The sequence below is a fragment of the Panicum virgatum genome, chromosome 5K (assembly GCF_016808335.1).
Source record: "Panicum virgatum strain AP13 chromosome 5K, P.virgatum_v5, whole genome shotgun sequence".
Classification (NCBI taxonomy): domain Eukaryota; kingdom Viridiplantae; phylum Streptophyta; class Magnoliopsida; order Poales; family Poaceae; genus Panicum; species Panicum virgatum.
This window is the reverse complement of record NC_053140.1, coordinates 52,198,054-52,216,253: the sequence shown is the minus strand read 5'-3', so window position 1 is coordinate 52,216,253 and position 18,200 is coordinate 52,198,054. Positions and strand designations below refer to the sequence as shown.

Below are 18,200 nucleotides of genomic sequence, written 5' to 3'. Positions count from 1 at the left end.
ATGGAACAAAGATTGCTGGGCAAACAATGGAACAGCAGCTGGAAGTTTCAATCACCACTCACAAGTTCACATGCGTAGAACCATACAAATCGAATTTGACATCAATTCATTTGAATCAGAAGCTCTCAATGTCGATCGGAATTTAACATATACTCCGTATGTACTAATGCAGAACCATACATCCATATATGTATCGAATTTACCGCCAAACTCAAATTTCTGGAAAATAGCAATCTGATCAAAGCAAATGTTAGAGCGAATTTACAACTGTTTACATGATCTCAACCTACAACATTTGACAACCAAGCATCACAGCTCTGCCCCTAAATCTAGAGCACAGCTGAATCCAGCAGATCTAAGAAAGAATTGGGTTACGACTCTAGCCGAATCCTCAAAATAGCAATGAAATCGCCACATGACCATTCCTCAGCACTCAACGATGCACCAAGGCACGAGCCAGCGAAAAATCGGGACAAAGAATTGAGCAGCCTTACATACGGGGAGGGGAGGGGAGCACGGCTGCGGGAGCGGGAGGGGCGGGGCGGGGGCGCGCGCGTCAGAGGAAGCCGAGGAGGACGGCGGCGCCGAGCACGAAGAGCCAGACGATGTGGACGAGCAGCAGCGCCTGGCCGGAGACGGGCGCGGAGCCGGCGCCGACCTCGCAGTAGCCGCGCCGCGCGACGCGGGCCCCCGCGCAGGCCGCCTCCGGGCAGCCGCACCAGTACGTGACCCCATCGGCGCCGCAGACCGGGTCCGGGCGGAAGCACCGGACCGGGCAGAGCTGGACGTCGCCGTCGCCGTCCGTCGCCGCGGCCGCGCAGGGGTCGCCGGTCTCCGCCTCCGCCCCCGCCCCCGCCGCCGCGGCGGGCACGGGGGAGGAGGAGGCTAGGGTTTGCGCGAGGAGGAGCGAGAGCGTCACGAGGAGGATGAGGTGGACGAAGCGTGCGGGCGGCATGCCGGGCGTCGCCGGCGGCCGATGGTCGCCGGCGAGGGGCGGGGCGGGAGTCACGGCGCCGTTGTGGGTCGGGGAGGACGCGGCCGCGGGGGTGGGGAGGGATGGAATTACGGGCGCGGCGGAACCCGTCGGCGGTTTGAGAAGTTTCCGTTGGCGACGCGTCGGCCGGTCGGCGTGGTGGGTGGGTTTGGGTTGGACTTGGCTGGACCGCGTTGGCGTTGGGTTGGCCGCCTGCTCTTGTCCCATTTCGCCGTGCCCCCAGAATAGCATTTGCCGAATTTTGGTCGTTTCGACGAGTTAATTAAGGCACGTATAACTTGCAACGTGAAAAATGGAGTATATGCAGATTTTTGGTTTATAAAAATATAAAATATAAACGTTGCTAGTTTTTTTTTCTAACGAAAATTGAGGTGGGTAGATTGCCTCCTCTCGAAGAGAAAGCGATGGGAATTACTTTACCTGCACCAGCATGTGGTACCTTTCTTTAGGATGAATCATTCGCGCTTTCGCTTTCTTCTCATGGGTTGGCGAAATCTTCTTTTAATTACTCAAATCTAAGCCCTGGGGCGAGATATGTGACTACATACCAAAAAAATGGCAAGATTACAAAAGCCTGCCAACAATATGCAAGTAGCTAGAAGTCTGCGCACCCGCCCTGATGCGACCAGAAGCAAAATTTTAGCATGCGTATGTGTTAATTTTTTTTTAAAAAAAAAGATGCCTAGAAGATACGGCAGCAAGCAACGGCCTCATACATGTTGAAAAGCCGGTGCTCAAGGGATGAAAACAAGCATGGTCTAATGGAAAATTCCTGTAGAACTAGTGCCTTTCAGCTAGCAGAAAGTAATCGCCATAGCTCGTCTACCATGTAAACTTCCATGAAAGACTAGTTCCATTAAGTACATATGAAGTTCACATTACACTGAAACAAACCGACAAATTGGCCATGTCCAGTATGTCACCCCAAAGGGATCAAAGATTTAAACAGCACCAGAAGACGAATTTCGAACGTATTGTCGGTGTTTCTTAGTCGGCATCCATTTCCTCCAGAGCCGCCTGAGCAGCAGCCTTGGCCTGTTCCAACAGATCATTTGGTACCTGTACGGCAAGTGAGCAAACAAGTTTAGCTCTAAATTCACACAGAAGGATTAACAGTGGCCATTTACAGGTGAACATCCCAGTACCTTCTGATGCTGGCGGTTTGATTCATCACAGACCCAGCTCAACTCCAACTCGAAAGCTTTGTCCTTAGCTTCGTCATGCACTCCATAAATTCTGTATTGGGTAGATTGTGAGTATGCAAGCAGAAAATTATACAAGAAACTTAGCAATATCTTAATATCGAAGTTAAAACACCCACAACAAAGTTGGTTTTCTTTAGCATCACTATACATTAGTTGTAAGCCATCACACACATCTACTGTAATAAGAGTTGTTTTTTAAAATTGTCTGTGTCAATAGCTTGCAGTACTATCACAGTATGTCAGTGCAATCATGATAAGCAGTTCTCTACTAATAACTCTTATCAGCAAAACTTATGATCTAAAAAGGTATAGTTAAAAAGGAATGTACTCACAAAAGTTCCTAGTGACTAAACAAAGATAACTGGGTACACCCTTTATCAGGGGTTGTGTAATTAATATGAAAAAAATCTAGAAAACATGCAACAGTGGAACAACGAGTGAAGCCAACTAAAGCAAAACAAATAACCAGCAAAGCTGTAGACAATAAAATGAATTCAGGAAAAAAGGTAAAACCTAAAATTCATTAAGTGGCAAAATGGCACTGTTACAGAAAAAGAAACTTAGAATTACATCTTTGCAACTTCAACAATGCCTTCCCGGCAGGTAAGCTCCGAAAGCTTCAGCTTCTCTATCTCACTGCAAGACAATAGTCAAACAGCAGGATTTAGAATCATTCAGAGATCCATCCATAAGACAAAAGAATTTAGCAGAGTTGCAGAAAAAACATCAAAGTATATTTAACAGCAATTGCAAAAGTATTCTTGTAAACAAGGCTATGAAGCACAAATGCTAAAGTCAATAGTTACCTTGATCAGATTGTTTTAACTCGCCATTTTTATTAGAAATAAGGGGAAAGATATATACATGAAAAAACTGAGGTAAGCGAGCTCCAATTATATACATGAATCCTACACTTTAGTGGTGAACTCTATCCAATGATCATAAAAAGGGAGCATACGCAGGAGAGAGCAGAGATCATTTGACAATGTTAATGGTATAGTCACTATTCTATATCAATATGCTAACATTGGTCCAATGGTTCCATTCAATAGAGGCACAGATGAATGAAAGAATGTTGAAGCTATGAACTATTGAATGTTAAGATGCTATTTGGAGGATACTCCTTTCTCATGTACTTTCCCTCTCAGTAAGCTGGGTTTTAATAATATGCTCTTCTACACTTGCAATAAGTATTTAATGACTATGTTTTATGCATTGGCAAGTAATTGCAACAGAACTAGAAACAAAGAGAGTATTAGAAATGGGAAAAAAATGGTAAAGCTTACGTTTTTGCAGCCTGTCTTCCCTTCCCCAATGCAGCACCAAAGTATTTCTGTTCAGGTTTGCAAAGACAATAAACATTAGTATATTTCAAAATCACAAGACTCCTAATATGCAATGCTACTAGAAAAACAAGGTAATCAATACTGAACATGGACAAGCGACAGATAAAAAAGGGCGTACCCAGTGCCGTAGGCTTCCCACACTATGCGGGGTCTGGGGAAGGGTTGTTTTTAAGCCCCAAGCCTTACCCACACAAATGTGTAGAGGCTGGGGCTCGAACCCGGGACCTTCCGGTTACAGACCCCGCATGGACAAGCGACAGATGGAGGACATAATTCATGTAAAAACTAAAAGTCTAAAGCGAGGAACCTTGCAGTCACAATGATACAACCCTTAATCTAATACAGTAACAACTTACGTAGGAGACTCCTGAGGGCTCAATCATGTAGAGTTGTGGCCCATCCGTATCATAACCTCCAAGAATAACGCCACAACCAAACGGCCTAATGCAACACCAAACAAGTTAGGATTGCCAAATAATGTATTGACAAATGCAAGTCATGAATCCAGTAATTATGGACCACTACTGTTGAATATACCTGAGCCACCAGTACAACGTGCAAAGATGAACATAACTTGCCACACGATCTGCCAATTCCTTCACAGAAATGGCTTCCCCGTAGACCCTGGAGCATTAAAGTTTTAGAACATAATCATATAAAAATGCCCATATGGTCCAAAAGACTATGTGCATACTTTTCATAACTAGCAGCTTCTGATTTGGCCCTTGAAACAATTTGCCTGCCATCTGCCGCTAAGCCAGCAACAGCCTGCAAATGGAAATAAAGTAATTTGTGGTTACAACACACACTTAACAGTACATGTTAGAAGGTCAAAAGAAGAAATGCAATCTTGCTCCTATATTCATTTATCATAGCATGGATTTACTTTTAGATCAAAATCAATATCAATTTTGAGTCACTTGTATAGGAGTGTACCAAGCCAGAGTGGCGGTGCACTGAATGGATCCTCCGGTTGGACCCCTCCAGCATCATCTTTGAAGTTACCAGCTTCTCAACACCCTAAAGAACCAAACACAAAATCTGAGTCCAGTCAAAACATAAGAGGGGCTCCATCAACTAACAGAGTATAAAAGTAAGAAATATCCCAATCTTACCAGGACAATGCCATCTTTGCACTTGATCCCGACAACAGTCCTATTCACAGATATCAAGGCATCACCATTAGATTGCATATCAGAAGGATTAAAGGAAACAAGTGAAACAAAACAGACTAGGATGCCAGTGGAATCGAACCCGCTGTTGTCGACAGCCTTGGTGGCGTACTCGACCTGGAAGACACGGCCATCCGGAGAGAAGGTGGTAACCGACAGATCGTAACCTGTGCCTATGCTGCTCATCGTCGACTTGTTTGCGTCACCTCTAAGCTGCTATTATGGAGATCACTCCTGTAAACAAAGTACCAAAACCCCAGAGGACTAGTTACGAACACACAGTGGTGGAATTAACGCGGGCAGGCATAAGGGTTTGTCGGGAAAAAAAATCCAGACTACAAACATATATCAGTAGTCCACTACGCCACGCCTTAACGAATCCGCAAACCCTAAGTCCGGTGGGTTGAAGCATATCGGGATTTCAAGGCAAATGAAGGGGCAAATCCGCAGTCAAAATCTAAATCTAAAACGAGGAACCCGTGCAACCAAACTAGGTCACCCTAACCAACGAAAGTACGAACCAAGTGAAGCCACGGGGTGGATCTCCGCCCCGCGGCAGTCGAGGGGAGTGAGGGCATCGAGGACGCCGATGGCCAGAGGGAGGGGGAGGCGGGGGAGCAAATCACCTGGATCTGGACCGGCGGCGAGCGAGGCGGAGCCCGGCGGAGCTGGGGTGGAGCGGCGGGGTGTTCTGAGCTCGGCGGCTTGGGATGGGTTTGGGGAAGGACGAGATCGATGGGGAAGAAGAGGGGACGAGAAGGGCCTGAGTCAGTGCGTCGCCCCCCTTTTCTTTCTTGCCTTCTTTCTTCCGGCCCAAGCCGAGGCCAACTCTACAAGACGGGCGGAAACAAGAACACACGAAGGCGTCACGTGCGTATGTTGGACTCGGGCCCGACGGGACGAGGCGGGGTAACGGTCCAGATTGCGCGTGGTCCGATTCGAGGGCTGGGATTCGTTGGGCCGTTTCACGTGGGCAAAGTAGCCCATAGGCTCAATTTCCGTAGAGAACTTAATAATATTTGTAATCCACTTTATTTTTCTTTCTTATATAGGCCGTGTTTAGTTCCCTGTCGTGTAAGCGCAAAAAAAATTTTCGACGGAATCTTACTAATTTGAAGTACTAAATGAAATTTATTTACAAAATTTTTTGCACAAATGTGTTGTAAATCGCGAGACGAATCTAATGATGCTAATTAATCTATGATTAATCAATAATTAGTGGATGGTTAATGTAGCATCATTGTTGTAAATTATGGATTAAGTAGGCTCATTAGATTCGTCTCGCGATTTACAGCCCATCTATGCAAAAAATTTTGCAAATAGACTTCATTTAGTACTTCAAACTAGTAAGATTCTTTCGCAAAATTTTGCGTTTTTGCGTTTACGGGGTGGAAACTAAACATGACCATATTTCTATATGACAGTGTGGATATGGCTATGTGCACTACACACTTCCTTATTTTTCGTGTAGAGAAATTAACGCAAATATGCAATGCAACGCGGACGTTGCAGAAGTTATTTCATCCAGCAAGTAGTATTACACGTTACACACACCGTGGGTGGAGTACGACGCAACAGAACGACATGTTTCGCCCTCAGCTGAGCTAGATGAGGTGTCGAATCGAGCATCCGCACGCTGCCAAGTGCCAAGCCAACCGGAAGAAGGGAACACGACGGTGAGCACGGTCGCGGCCTCGCGGGTACACACGGAGCTGCAGCTCAGAGGATGACACATTTCTGGGGGCGCTTGCCGGCGTCGGACGGCCCCGCCGGCTTCTTCTTGCCGCGCGCCGCCGCCATCTCCTCCGTCCTCTTGCTCCTTCGTCTGCACACAGAGCCATGGTTAAGTCCAGAAGGTTACCAACTTATTACCGTTTTTTTGTTCATCAGAAACAGAAGAAAGGTTCAGGGAGTGATTATATCCTCACTTGGCCATCATGACCTTGACGAACTCGTCGAAGTTGATGCGCCCGTCGCCGTCCACGTCGGCCTCGCGGACCATCTCGTCCACCTCGGCGTCGGTCAGCCGCTCGCCGAGGTTGGCCATCACGTGCCGGAGTTCGGCGGCGGAAATGAAGCCGTTCTGGTCCTTGTCGAACACGCGGAACGCCTCCCTGAGCTCCTCCTCCGAGTCGCTGTCCTTCATCCTGCGCGCCATCAGGTTCAGGAACTCCGGGAAGTCGACGGTGCCGTTGCCGTCGGTGTCCACCTCGGCGATCATGTCCTGCAGCTCCGCCTCAGTGGGGTTCTGGCCCAGGGACCGCATCACGGTCCCCAGCTCCTTGGTGGTGATGCAACCTGGGGCATTTCGGACAACAGGCTCATTGCATGAAACAAAAAAAAATGAGTGAGGCAATATAATATCCGAACAAAATTGAAGGTCAGATAGATGATGCTTGTATAGATAATTTGGTTCATAGAGCACAAGAAATAATTAACGAATTCAGCAAACCAATGTCAGTCTCAACCACCATACTTTTTTTCGAGCAATATCGGGGGATCCCCACCTACTATTTTAAACTTGAAAGTTTTGTTACAAGCAGATCCACCGGCATCCCGGCGGGGGAGAATTACATGAGAGATGTTAGGGGAAGTAGGAGAGGTTTTAAAAAGAAGAACAAAACACTACCCAATCTCGCCATTTCTCTAGGTCAGAACAACATTTCTTGTACCTGCACGACCAAGTGTTTTTTTTTTGAAGGTCACCGGGAGGGGAGAGAGTCCCCCACCTGAATTTCATTCATTCAACATTGTGGCGGACCACGAATTACAGAAAAAGCTGCTAACATGGCGCAGCAAGTACTTCAGCAACACAGGGGAAAACGAAGGAGAAGAAACACAACACGACGCAGGTTGAGGCGACCGAACCGACGACTGCCGAGTGACGACTAGCACCACCACCAAGAACAACATACTCGTCGGCACACCAGAGCCATCCCCGACTCAAGCATACCAAAAACGACGATCTCCCTTCGAGCTAATAGGGGCACCCGACGGCGCATCCGGGCTCCACCGACCCGGCATATGATTTACGCGCCCCTGTCAACAAGGAGAGCACCGACGGAGCAAAGATGCCAAGGGGAGGCACACATCGCATCACGACAGAGGCCGAAACGCCAGTGCCAGGCACGACGGCACAAGAGACCTGCAGGAGTTCTTCAAGCCGAAAACACCTCCAAGCGTAGATAGAAGAGGGGCATCGGGTTACCCATGCGAAGGTGAAAAACACCCCCCACGCGCCGGGCGTGGAGTTTTCGCTGCATGGTGGGTGTGAGCACGGTGCAGAGGGGACGCCTCCAGGGAGGGATGCGACGTCCGCAAACGCCACCGTCCAGGCTTTCGCCTTGCCCTCCAGCACCGCGACCGGTTGCAGCACCACCACCCGTGAGCCGCCGCGGAGCGTGCCCGGCAGCGCTCCCGCTAACAGTGGCGGCACATCACCGCACACCCGTGAGCCGCTGCAAGGCCCACCCAGCAACGCTCCCTCTAACAGTGGAAGCACTGCCACCCGAGAGCTACTGAGTTTAGCTTGTCAAGGAGAAGTTCGGCCACCTGGGAGCTTGGGGCTGCCTGATAACTCGGCGGTGCCGCCCCAATCACCGGCATGTGCTCCCCGCAGCTTGACCCGGCCAGCAGGACGCGAGAGCGGGCCTCCGCCTGACGGTGAAGCTGCGGAGAGAGACACCCGAAGTAGCCCCCCGATGCGGTGCGGACCCGGCCAGCAGGACACGCGAAGCGTGTCGCGAGAGCCTCCGCCTGACGGTACAGCAGCAGCGGGGGAGGCCTCCGACGGCGCCCCAAACCAGTGCTGAGCTCAGAAGAACGGGGTGCCAGACCCGACGAAGTCCGGCATGCCACCACCAGGCACATGGGGAGCGAGGAGCGGCGACAGAGGAGGGGGCAGGCACCCGCGGCGGCGGCGCCCCCCACGGCGCGCAGCATGGCGCCCCCGCAGCCCACCACCACCGCTGGTGGCAGCCCAGGCCAGGCGGCGTCAGACGCCCCCCCGCCCGGGGACGACCAGATCCATGGCCAAGGACCACGGATCCAGAGGTGAGGGCCTCGGATCTGGCCGGAGACACGCCGGAGCCCCACCGGACGCCGGCGAATGGGAGGGAGGGGAGGAACGGGAGGGAAGCGGACGGGGAGAGGAGAAGGCGCGGGAGGGGTTCACGGGGAGCCGGCTTGGGCCGACCTCCGCCGCTGGCCGCCGCCGGCGGCGGCGGCGGCGACGGCCGTCGAGGGCGCTGCGGGAGGGGCTGGCGGCGGCGCGGTTTTTGTCGCCCCCGAGTCGCCCCGGACGGGATGACGCGAGGGCCCGAGTCCAATTTTCCCTGCACGACCAAGTGTCAATGTCCTTCGTGATGCGGATGAGGATGGCAGTAGGAGTAGAATCCACATGGTCAAAAATCATGGCATTTCTCGCCTTCCATAAATGCCAAAGAATCAAGAGAATAACATCGACCCGAACGGCTTCGGGAAGGGAAGTCGCCACCCCGATGTCCCACGGCCGTCGCACGACTTCGCATTGCACGAAGATGCCGAGCCGCGCCCAAAGGTCCTGTGGCTTGCGGCATTCCAAGAAAATGTGTTCATCTGTTTCAAGAACGCCAAGGCAGTGGGCACACCACGATTCCTCCAAGGTTCTAATGTTCCTTTGGTGGAGATGGGCGCGAGTGTTGAGCCGGCCGCGGTGCAGAAGCCACGAAAAAATTTTGATTTTAGTGGGGAGCTTGGTTGCCCAAATCCGCATCGAGTCGTTTGCCGGAGCTTCCCCTTGTATGGCACGGTAAGCTCCACGCGAGGAAAACGACTCGTTGCCTGGCAAGGTGAGCAGATGCTTGTCGTGGTGGCCCCCCGAGAGTGAAATGTTCAAGGCAGTCCAGGAGCATACATAATTCAGTTTCAGCAACGTTTGTGAGCTGCGGCCTCATATGATGGCGTAGATCAGTGGCCAAAGCTTCTCGCACAGAGATGGACTGAGAGATGCTGTGAGAGAAAAGAGCCGGAAAGGTCTCACGCAGCGGATCATTGAGAAGCCACCGATCGTGCCAAAAGGACGTTTGAGCACCGTCTCCCACCTGGACCGTCGTCAAGGACCGGTAGCGTTGCAGCTCGCCATGGATCAGTTTGCCGAGGTAGGAGTCGTGAGTTAATTCCAGGTCCCGTCCAGAGTGCGAGAGGAACCATCGTTTCCAAGGTGGTGTACTGGCATCATGTAACTTGTGAACAAATTTCAGGAGGAGGCAATGGTTCATATTCTCCATATTTTTAATACCAAGGCCACCGTGCTCCTTGCTTGTGCAAATATTGTCCCACGCAACCAGACAACTGGACCCATGACACTTTTCCTCACCAGTCCATAGGAAAGCACGCCGTTTGGCATCCAGAACTTCTCTCACTTTTTTGGGCAGAAGAGCAGAAGACATGAAGTAAATGGGCAGGCTGCCAAGAACCGAGTTAACCAACACAATGCGTCCTCCTGTGCTTAGAAGGCGCGCCTTCCATCCAGCCAGGTAGCGATCAAAGGAGGTGATGAGGGGTTGATAGTCAGCGAATTTAAGTTTTTGTGGCGAGAGAGGAAGGCCCAGGTACGTCTCAACCACCATACTGATCCTATCTTTCAGAGAATTAGCAGCTTAGTACTGCTAGTAGAAAACATTTGACTTGAGAAAACTTTCAGCAGCAGCATATGGAAAAGGCTCATTTCCATCAATCAGGAAACTTGGTAATTGCTAGTAAGCAACAACTCGATTTGCATCTTATCTCATCACGAGAACACATACTAGCACATCATACTGCCCGGGTTTCATCGCACACCCAAATTGAACTACATGATCTCATTTTCTATGACAAAATAAGTTATTAAGGATTTATCTATATGAAGACATTTACTACGCAATGATCAGTCATTAGATTATCACAGATCTAGTTAAAAAGTGTTTATTTAGAAAAAAGAATGTGTGTTACAATTACAAATGCATTCCTTGGGCACTTTCAGTAAAAGGAAATAAAATTGATGGATTGTCTTCAATAGAAGACAGTAAGACACGTCGGGGTTTCGAAGTTCAACTTTGTAAAATTAGATATGTACTATTAAAAGATCCCAAAGTTAGATATATACTATCAAAACCTACATGTCATTGACTCATTAAAGTAAATAACAGTGTGACTAGTCCACCGTTCTATAAAAAAAATCACACTGTTAGGTTCACCATTCTGCCATCTAAAAAAAGCTGACTACTCAACCATTCTGCCATCACTTGATTTACAAAAGCGTGCTCTGTTCTATTGTATGCCAACATGGCTCACCGGTTCATGTTAGGTTCGAATAATTCTCTTCCAACATCACTTTATTCTTCTACCTTTTCTTTTCTATTTTGCGATATGATTGAACTGGAATCTGATTCCATGAATCAAATAACAAAGTAAACCGCATTGCTTCCATATACAGCTATTAAAAACCAAGCGGCAGCTGACAGACGAACTTAGAAAGCTCTTATAGGTACGCCGGAAATGCTCTTAGAGCAGATCTCTCTGGGCTCGAGAGAGAGAAAAAAAAGCGACTAAATTCTAAAAGAATCTGTTTACCTTGAGATCGATGAAAAGCATGGTGGTGTATTTACTAAACAGAATACTAGGGGTGCAAATTAATATTTTTTAGGTGCACCTTCAACCCTCTTTAGTTTAAAATTTTGTAATACTTCTCCAAAATAATATTCTATTTTAAAAAAGTAGTACAAAAGAGGGTTAGAGGTGCACCTAAGGATCACCTCTTTGCACCCCTACAGAATACACACTTGTAACAAAATCAGTATGACTAAGAAAATGAAAATCAGTATGATCGTCCTCACTTTCACGTATTGATCTCTTACCGTGATTACTAGTTAATTCACTTGTACTTGATTTCGTGGTTCGGATCCGGCAATCGCTATGCCCAACCCCAACACCCGTGCATCAAGAGTCAAGACCACTGAATTTCAGTGCCAGCCTTCCACTAAGACAAGAGCGCGGCGGCGCATGATAGATCTAGCATGAAACAGCCAACAGCGACTGATCGGATGGAAACCTATAGGAGGACGAGGAGTGGGCTAGATCAGGCGAGAAAAAAAAAGCTCGATCGGTGTGGCCGTCAGAGGTAAACCAGGGAAAGTGAAGGAGAGCAGGGAGAGGTGAGGAGGTCCATACCGTCGCCGTCCTTGTCGAAGAGGCTGAAGGCCTCCTTGAACTCTGCTATCTGGTCGTCGCTGAGCTGGTCCGCCATGGCGATGAAGCTTCGAGAAGACGAGGGAAGCAGAAGCAGGGAATGCTACGAGCACGCGTTAATGGCTACTGCGCGCGCCGGGGGCGTGTGTTCGTGCGCGAGACGGGGAGGAGACGATGAACTGATGATGCTGCAAGCAGCGAGTTGGGGTTTTATTCGGTAGAAGGGCCCAGCCCAACAGCAGACGATTGGGACTGTGGGCAGTTCCAATCTACTCCAAAAAAGTGTTTCTTTTCTTCAGAAAAAAATGAATCCTTTTTATATTTCTGAAGGAATTTTTATTTATCCCCCTCAGACAAAAGGAAAACTTATCTAGTTGTGCGTTAAAAAAAATTAGAATCTATATCCTTAGCTGAATATTGCTTGAGAATGTGTGTCCTGGCACTGTGGAATGTGTGCATTACGGATGGAGCGATCATCATGCATGGCCTTATGCGCCGCATGGTATCTTTCTTTGTTTTTGACCCCTTCTTTTTCTTTTTTTTTATTTCGTTGCTTTTTTGTTTCAAGATTGAAGATTGATTGCCGAAACAATTATATTCCTTTGCCATGCCACTACAATATTTATTGTCTATTTTCTACTAAGATTAGGAAATACTATGTTTTGTGCGAGTGCACAACTATGTTCTGCGTTACAATAATAAATGTGTTATATTTGGTAATAACATGTCTATCTACCACAAAATAAAAATAACATATTATGTGTTCTGTTGGAATTATGTTACCGTTTCGCGCTATGAAATTTCAACATTGCATACATGCATACATGAAGATTGGCAGATGTCGCGAAAAGGCCTGTAGCCTAATAGTTACAAGAATCTCGGTAGCACTTGAGGTCCTAGGTTCGACTCTCCATGGGAGCGAATATTTTGGGATTTAACGACGTTTTACATTCAATGGTAGACGACGTTCCTGTACGTGTGTTTATAGGGGTGAGTGTGCGTGCAATAGCCAAATAATATCTATCTATACTATAAGGATCCATAGAAATTGAAATCATTTTCACCAAGATTAACCCTCGTACCCACGTTAAGCTCAGGAAGTTCGACGAGAAACCTTGGCAGATCCAAAACGACGCCTAGCCCGTTGTTCGCGAGGGCGCGCCGCCCCTCTGTCGGTTTTTTTTTTAACCGTGGGGGCAGTCTACCCGCCCGCGTACCCAGCCCCCCAAATTCACGGATCCCGCCCGGCCTAATCACCGCTCGCTCGTACCACCCTCGCAAATCAACACCAATGCCCGCTCGAACCGCCCTCGCAAATCACGGACGCTGGTGCCGCTCTTGCTGCGCCGCCGCACCACTCACCGCTCGCCGGGCCAAGAGCGGACGCCGCTTCCTTGAGTTGCACGGCGGCGTCCCGGCGTGGTAGCGTCATCCTGCGCATCTTGCTGCGCCGCCGCACCGCTCGCCGGGGCAAGAGCGGACGCCGCTTCCTCGAGTTGCGCGGCGGCATCCCGGCGACATCCTACGCATCTGCCACGACACCGCGGGTTCCAGACGCACGCCGCCGCGGACGCACGCCGTAACCGCTCGCCGATTCCTCGAGTTGCACGACGGCGTCCCGGCGTCATCCTACATCTGCCCTTCGTGCTGCCTGCCGTGTAGCAATGGATCTCCGGCGACCTCTTGGTGATGTTTCTAACCAGGCAACTGATGAAACTATGGCACAAACGAAACGGAAACGAACAGGTAACGTGGCTTCGATGGTCCTGACCGATATCAGATTGCATTTGTTGTTTGTTTTGACACCGGATGTTGTTTGCAGGTGATGCCGGGCAGGAGAACGTTGATCCTAATGGACGTGCTCGGCAACGGAGGAGAGAAAGGAACGCTGCCATGACAGAAGAAGAGAAGGAGAAAAGACGTGGAAGAGCACGTGAAAATTATCACCGGAATAAGTCAAAAAGCATTGTTAATCCATTACTCGGTAAAACCAACGTTGATCATAATGAACCGGTGCTTGATTCAGGTAAATCCATCGGTCCTATCACTTGCGATACACCAATGACATTCAGGGTTTCTGGCGTTACCACTACCAGTAGTGGTGTTGTCTTGATGGATTCCGGGGCCATAACTGGTATGCCATGCTAGAATTTGTTAGAGTATTTTTGGCTGTTGTCACTGTCAAAAATCAATGTTTTGCACGCAGGCTCACCATGCGTTAGGGGATTATCTATGTCTGCTTCTAGCAAAAAGCGTGCTGTAAGAAAATATGCTGATCTACCAGAGGAAGAGAAACGGCATGCAAAGGTAAGAGAGTGTTATTATCGCAAGATTAAGAAGTCATTAGTGGCTCTGATCCTGCTGTGACAACTAATGCGGCCGTCGGTAACTCACATCGACAGTCGCAGGGTCTGCAACCTGTGATCCGGATAATAGGAATATAATTTTGTTTAGATGAAAGTTGTTCATTCGACCATTAATGACCTTCATTTGAGTTGTGGCTGATCGTGACTGCATGCACTTTATCAATTTAAGCACCGCATGAGATCACGCCGGAGCATCGTGTCAGGCAGATGGATAGGGAACGGTATAGCCGACTCTCAGCAGAAAAAAGGCAGTCAAAAATTACAAAATCTATGGAAAATCGGCTACCGAGGAGAGTGAATATGCAAGGTATTGGTATTTCAAAAAGGCATGCAAAAATTACATCTTTAAGTTGCATTTATCTTTCTCATTGGTGTATACTATTTTAGGTGATACCCCTATCAAGCCGGCCGGTGGTCCAACCTTCATTGGAAAGTACAATTACGCAAATTCAAACACGTTCAAGATGCATTGGTTCAAGTAATGGTAGTCAGTTTCTGTGATCTATAATCTTGTTTCTGCCAAAAATTGATTTTTTCCAGAAATAAACCACGTGATTTATTATGGTTTAAATTAACAATTGTAGCTGTAGACCCATTCACCGCCGAAGAAAATCGAGCTGGAATATGGGAAAATGATGAACCTGACGTTGCTTTCAAAGGTGCTTGTTCTGCTCAACTTTAATTAAACATAATTTTTTATGTTTTGTGTCAATGTTAAAATGGTTTGTCTTGATCTTTCTTGTGACCAGGTGTAAACGCTGAAAAAAGAGCTTTTGACTCAGGTATTTGGGAAACAGATGATAATGTGTTAGACGCACAAGAATGTACTATTTAGTAGTTTTTTAATTCATCTAGATATATAAGATGTGTATGTAAATAATAAAAGGGTTGATGCAGAGGAAGATCTGGATTGCAAAGCTCCGGATAATTGTGGTTTAGATTGTGATGTATTCGGAGACGATGAAGCAAGAGTCTACCACGCTAATGGTATGCTTGCCTATTAAATCAAAGATATAGTATTGTAATGTGTATTATTGAAGTCTAAATACACGCGACGACTCCTAATGATGCAGACATGGAATACAAGTCAGCCAGGGACCCTGAAGTGGTGATCTTGGAACATGATCCTTTCAATCGAGTATACAAAGACCTTCCCGCTCACCATCTTGTGTTGAGAAAAGTGCCGATATGTGAGTATTGTGGTGCTATAAGGTTTTCAAGTGAGGGACTTGCGTTTTGTTGCAGGCAAAGAAAGATTAACATAGTTAGCACACCAATTCCCAATGAACTCCGCCTATTTACTAGCCAGACGGATAGGGATGCGTTGTATTTTAGAAAGAATATTCGGTACATTAACTCCCATTTCTCTTTCACAAGCTTTGGAGCTAGCGTGGATCAAAGTGTCGCTACTGCTGCTGGTAACTATTTCTTGTCGAATATTTTATGAGGTTCATGTAGGCTGCTATTACTTTATATATATGTTAAATAATATATGACCTTGTTGATTTATGCATTTATAGGTACTGGTATCTATACTTTCAAAGTGCATGGTCAGATTTATCACAAACTGGAACAACTGATATCGGGAAAAACGGCCCACGTCATATGCAGTTGTACTTTTATGAAACGGATGAGACCCTAACAAACAAGAGTAAAAGATCACCACATCTTGATGCAAATTTGATTAAAGTGATTCTACAAATTCTTGAGAACAATCCGTATGTTCGTGTCTTCAGCTGAATACAAAATTTCGACGAATACAAGATTGAATTGAACACCACTATTTCAGTTGATCAAAGAAGATATAACGCACCTGCGACGAAGCAAGTTGCGGCCATTTGGCAGGATGGTTTTGATGAAAACAGTAAATTTAAACGAAGTATTATGGTTTATCCAAATTTTGGCCATCCACTTTTTATACGGGCATACTATGGTTGTTAGGATCCCTTAGCTTGCCCTATCTTATATCCCGGTGGTGAAACTGACTGGGAAGACAAGAGTATATTGCCGGAGGAAACACCAATAATAGGCTTTCCGCGAGCTAGAAGAAAATATACCAACCATAAAACTAAGGGTATGACATCTATATGTCCTTCTTGTTGAATAATTACTTATTAATTATATAATATATATATATATATATTTTCTTTCGATATACGGTAATGTACATGTATATATACTAAACAGGTGGTAATGTTGCACAAGCGACAACTACATCGGCCTCCAAGAAACATGTACAAGCATCCAGTAAGATTACACGATTAGGTTGTAAGCTCACAATACTAAATTTTTAGATGTTTCATCAATTTCAATCATACTTGTTCAGTTTAAAATATTTACATGGATCTTATTATGGACTCCTAAATTTGCAGTTGATGATCTTTGTGAAGACGAAGGCGATTGTGAGGATGTCGCAGCCGAAGACGGAGGAGGTAAACGTATGTAACATAAATTTTTTAATTTATGTTTTTCTATACCATAATAAGGATATAAAGATCCAAAACAATTGAAATCTTTTTTTTACCAAGATTACCTGCCCATACCCCCTTAGAAAACACTTCTTGGTGGCCCACATGTAAGCCCAAAAGTTTGACGAAGCCTAGAGGCAGACGGATTTTCGTCATCCCGCCAGTTCATTTGCACGCCGCGCCCCCCATCGCCCAAATCTTTTTACACCGCAGCATTGTTTACCCTCCCTCCCATACCCGCCCGCCCAAATTTCCATTTTTTTTCTTCCTCCAGCACCGCCGGCCCTACCCTGCTCGTGTCACTCTATTGGTGATGCTACATGGATGATTCAATTTGGAGATGTCGATGTGATGGTGGCTGGTGGAACAGAGTCCAGTATCGATGCTTTGTCTATAGCTGGATTTTCTAGGCAAGTATGTTCTTGGTGCTTTGTTTTATTTGTCTTTGAAAATAGTAGGCTGTATACTTTGGTGACTGGAAAATGGTTTGAATGCTTCAGTAACGTAATCAGGGGCAACTGTTAAGTGTGAGGATTGTAGGAAGCCATAGAGAATCCACTTTTATGTTCAGAAATAAACATGTCTCATAAATAGCATATGCAGACTTGGTCACCTGCATATTTGCTCTTTACCCACTGTTTCATTATTGATATATGGCTCGTTCTTATTAGTATAGCCAACATTAACTTATCGGTTATGTCTTATTTGCTTTGTAGGTTACGGGCATTGTCTACAAAATATAACTCATCTCCATGTTCTTCTTCGAGGCCATTTGATTGTGGATAGAGATGGATTTGTGTATGTCATGCTACCGCACGCTCCTCTTCAATGTCTTGTGTTCATCGATGGAAGAAGCTAATCCCCTGCCTCTCTCTCCCGTTTTGGTTCTTGCAGTGCTGATTTCTCAATTCCCTCTTTGTGTACAGACAAAGTTTGCCTTCCGTTTCTCTCAAATCCCCTTCCTTTTCTCTCTATTTCTTATTCCTGTAACTCTATTATCTGATGCAAATGTCTTCTTTCTCTCTTGTTCGTCACAATCTTGCAGTGATTGGTCCGGTTCTGAGGCCCTGATTGGTTTCAAGGTGAGCACAAAATTTTCTTAGTTCATTTTTTTGTTCTTTCCATTACTGCACACCATTTATTTAACATTCATATTCAAAATCCCATCTTGATTTTGTTCAAGGTTGCAGATCCGTCAGTTGCTGGGTTCTTAGCGTGGTGCTGGTTCGGATTGTCCTGCTACTTGTTCTGTATATGCAAAACACCCCCACCCCCTCCTATGATGTCTAGTGCTAATCTGAGTATATGTTCATGCCTATAATCTGTTCATGTATACATGGCGGTGATGTTTTTTAGCTGTCCATGCCTATGAAATTTTCCTAATATATGTACATGATGTGGCCATTACATTGTTATTTTTTTGTTTTTGCATATTTCTTCCTA

The 18,200-nt window shown here is 46.7% G+C and overlaps 3 protein-coding genes across 3 annotated transcripts; all 3 read right to left on the bottom strand.

The window, feature by feature from the left end:
• Positions 1 to 75: 75 nt before the first annotated feature.
• On the bottom strand, positions 76 to 1,158 carry LOC120708418. The gene has a single exon (XM_039993656.1). The coding sequence runs from the start codon at positions 953 to 955 to the stop codon at positions 557 to 559; it is 399 nt and encodes a 132-aa protein (XP_039849590.1). The 5' UTR covers positions 956 to 1,158; the 3' UTR covers positions 76 to 556.
• Positions 1,159 to 1,789: 631 nt separating this feature from the next.
• LOC120708416 (proteasome subunit alpha type-3-like) lies at positions 1,790 to 5,578 on the bottom strand. The gene is made up of 11 exons (XM_039993654.1): positions 5,344 to 5,578; positions 4,800 to 4,951; positions 4,661 to 4,700; positions 4,482 to 4,565; positions 4,240 to 4,313; positions 4,083 to 4,169; positions 3,902 to 3,986; positions 3,486 to 3,532; positions 2,770 to 2,835; positions 2,140 to 2,230; positions 1,790 to 2,053 (listed from the first exon to the last, which is right to left on the bottom strand). The coding sequence occupies exons 2-11, from the start codon at positions 4,901 to 4,903 to the stop codon at positions 1,982 to 1,984; spliced, it is 750 nt and encodes a 249-aa protein (XP_039849588.1). The 5' UTR covers positions 4,904 to 4,951; positions 5,344 to 5,578; the 3' UTR covers positions 1,790 to 1,981.
• Positions 5,579 to 6,176: 598 nt separating this feature from the next.
• Positions 6,177 to 12,154, bottom strand: LOC120708417 (calmodulin-3-like). Its single transcript, XM_039993655.1, has 3 exons — positions 11,906 to 12,154; positions 6,646 to 7,015; positions 6,177 to 6,542 (listed from the first exon to the last, which is right to left on the bottom strand). Exons 1-3 carry the CDS (start codon positions 11,979 to 11,981, stop codon positions 6,437 to 6,439), a joined length of 552 nt encoding a protein of 183 aa, XP_039849589.1. The 5' UTR covers positions 11,982 to 12,154; the 3' UTR covers positions 6,177 to 6,436.
• Positions 12,155 to 18,200: the final 6,046 nt, after the last annotated feature.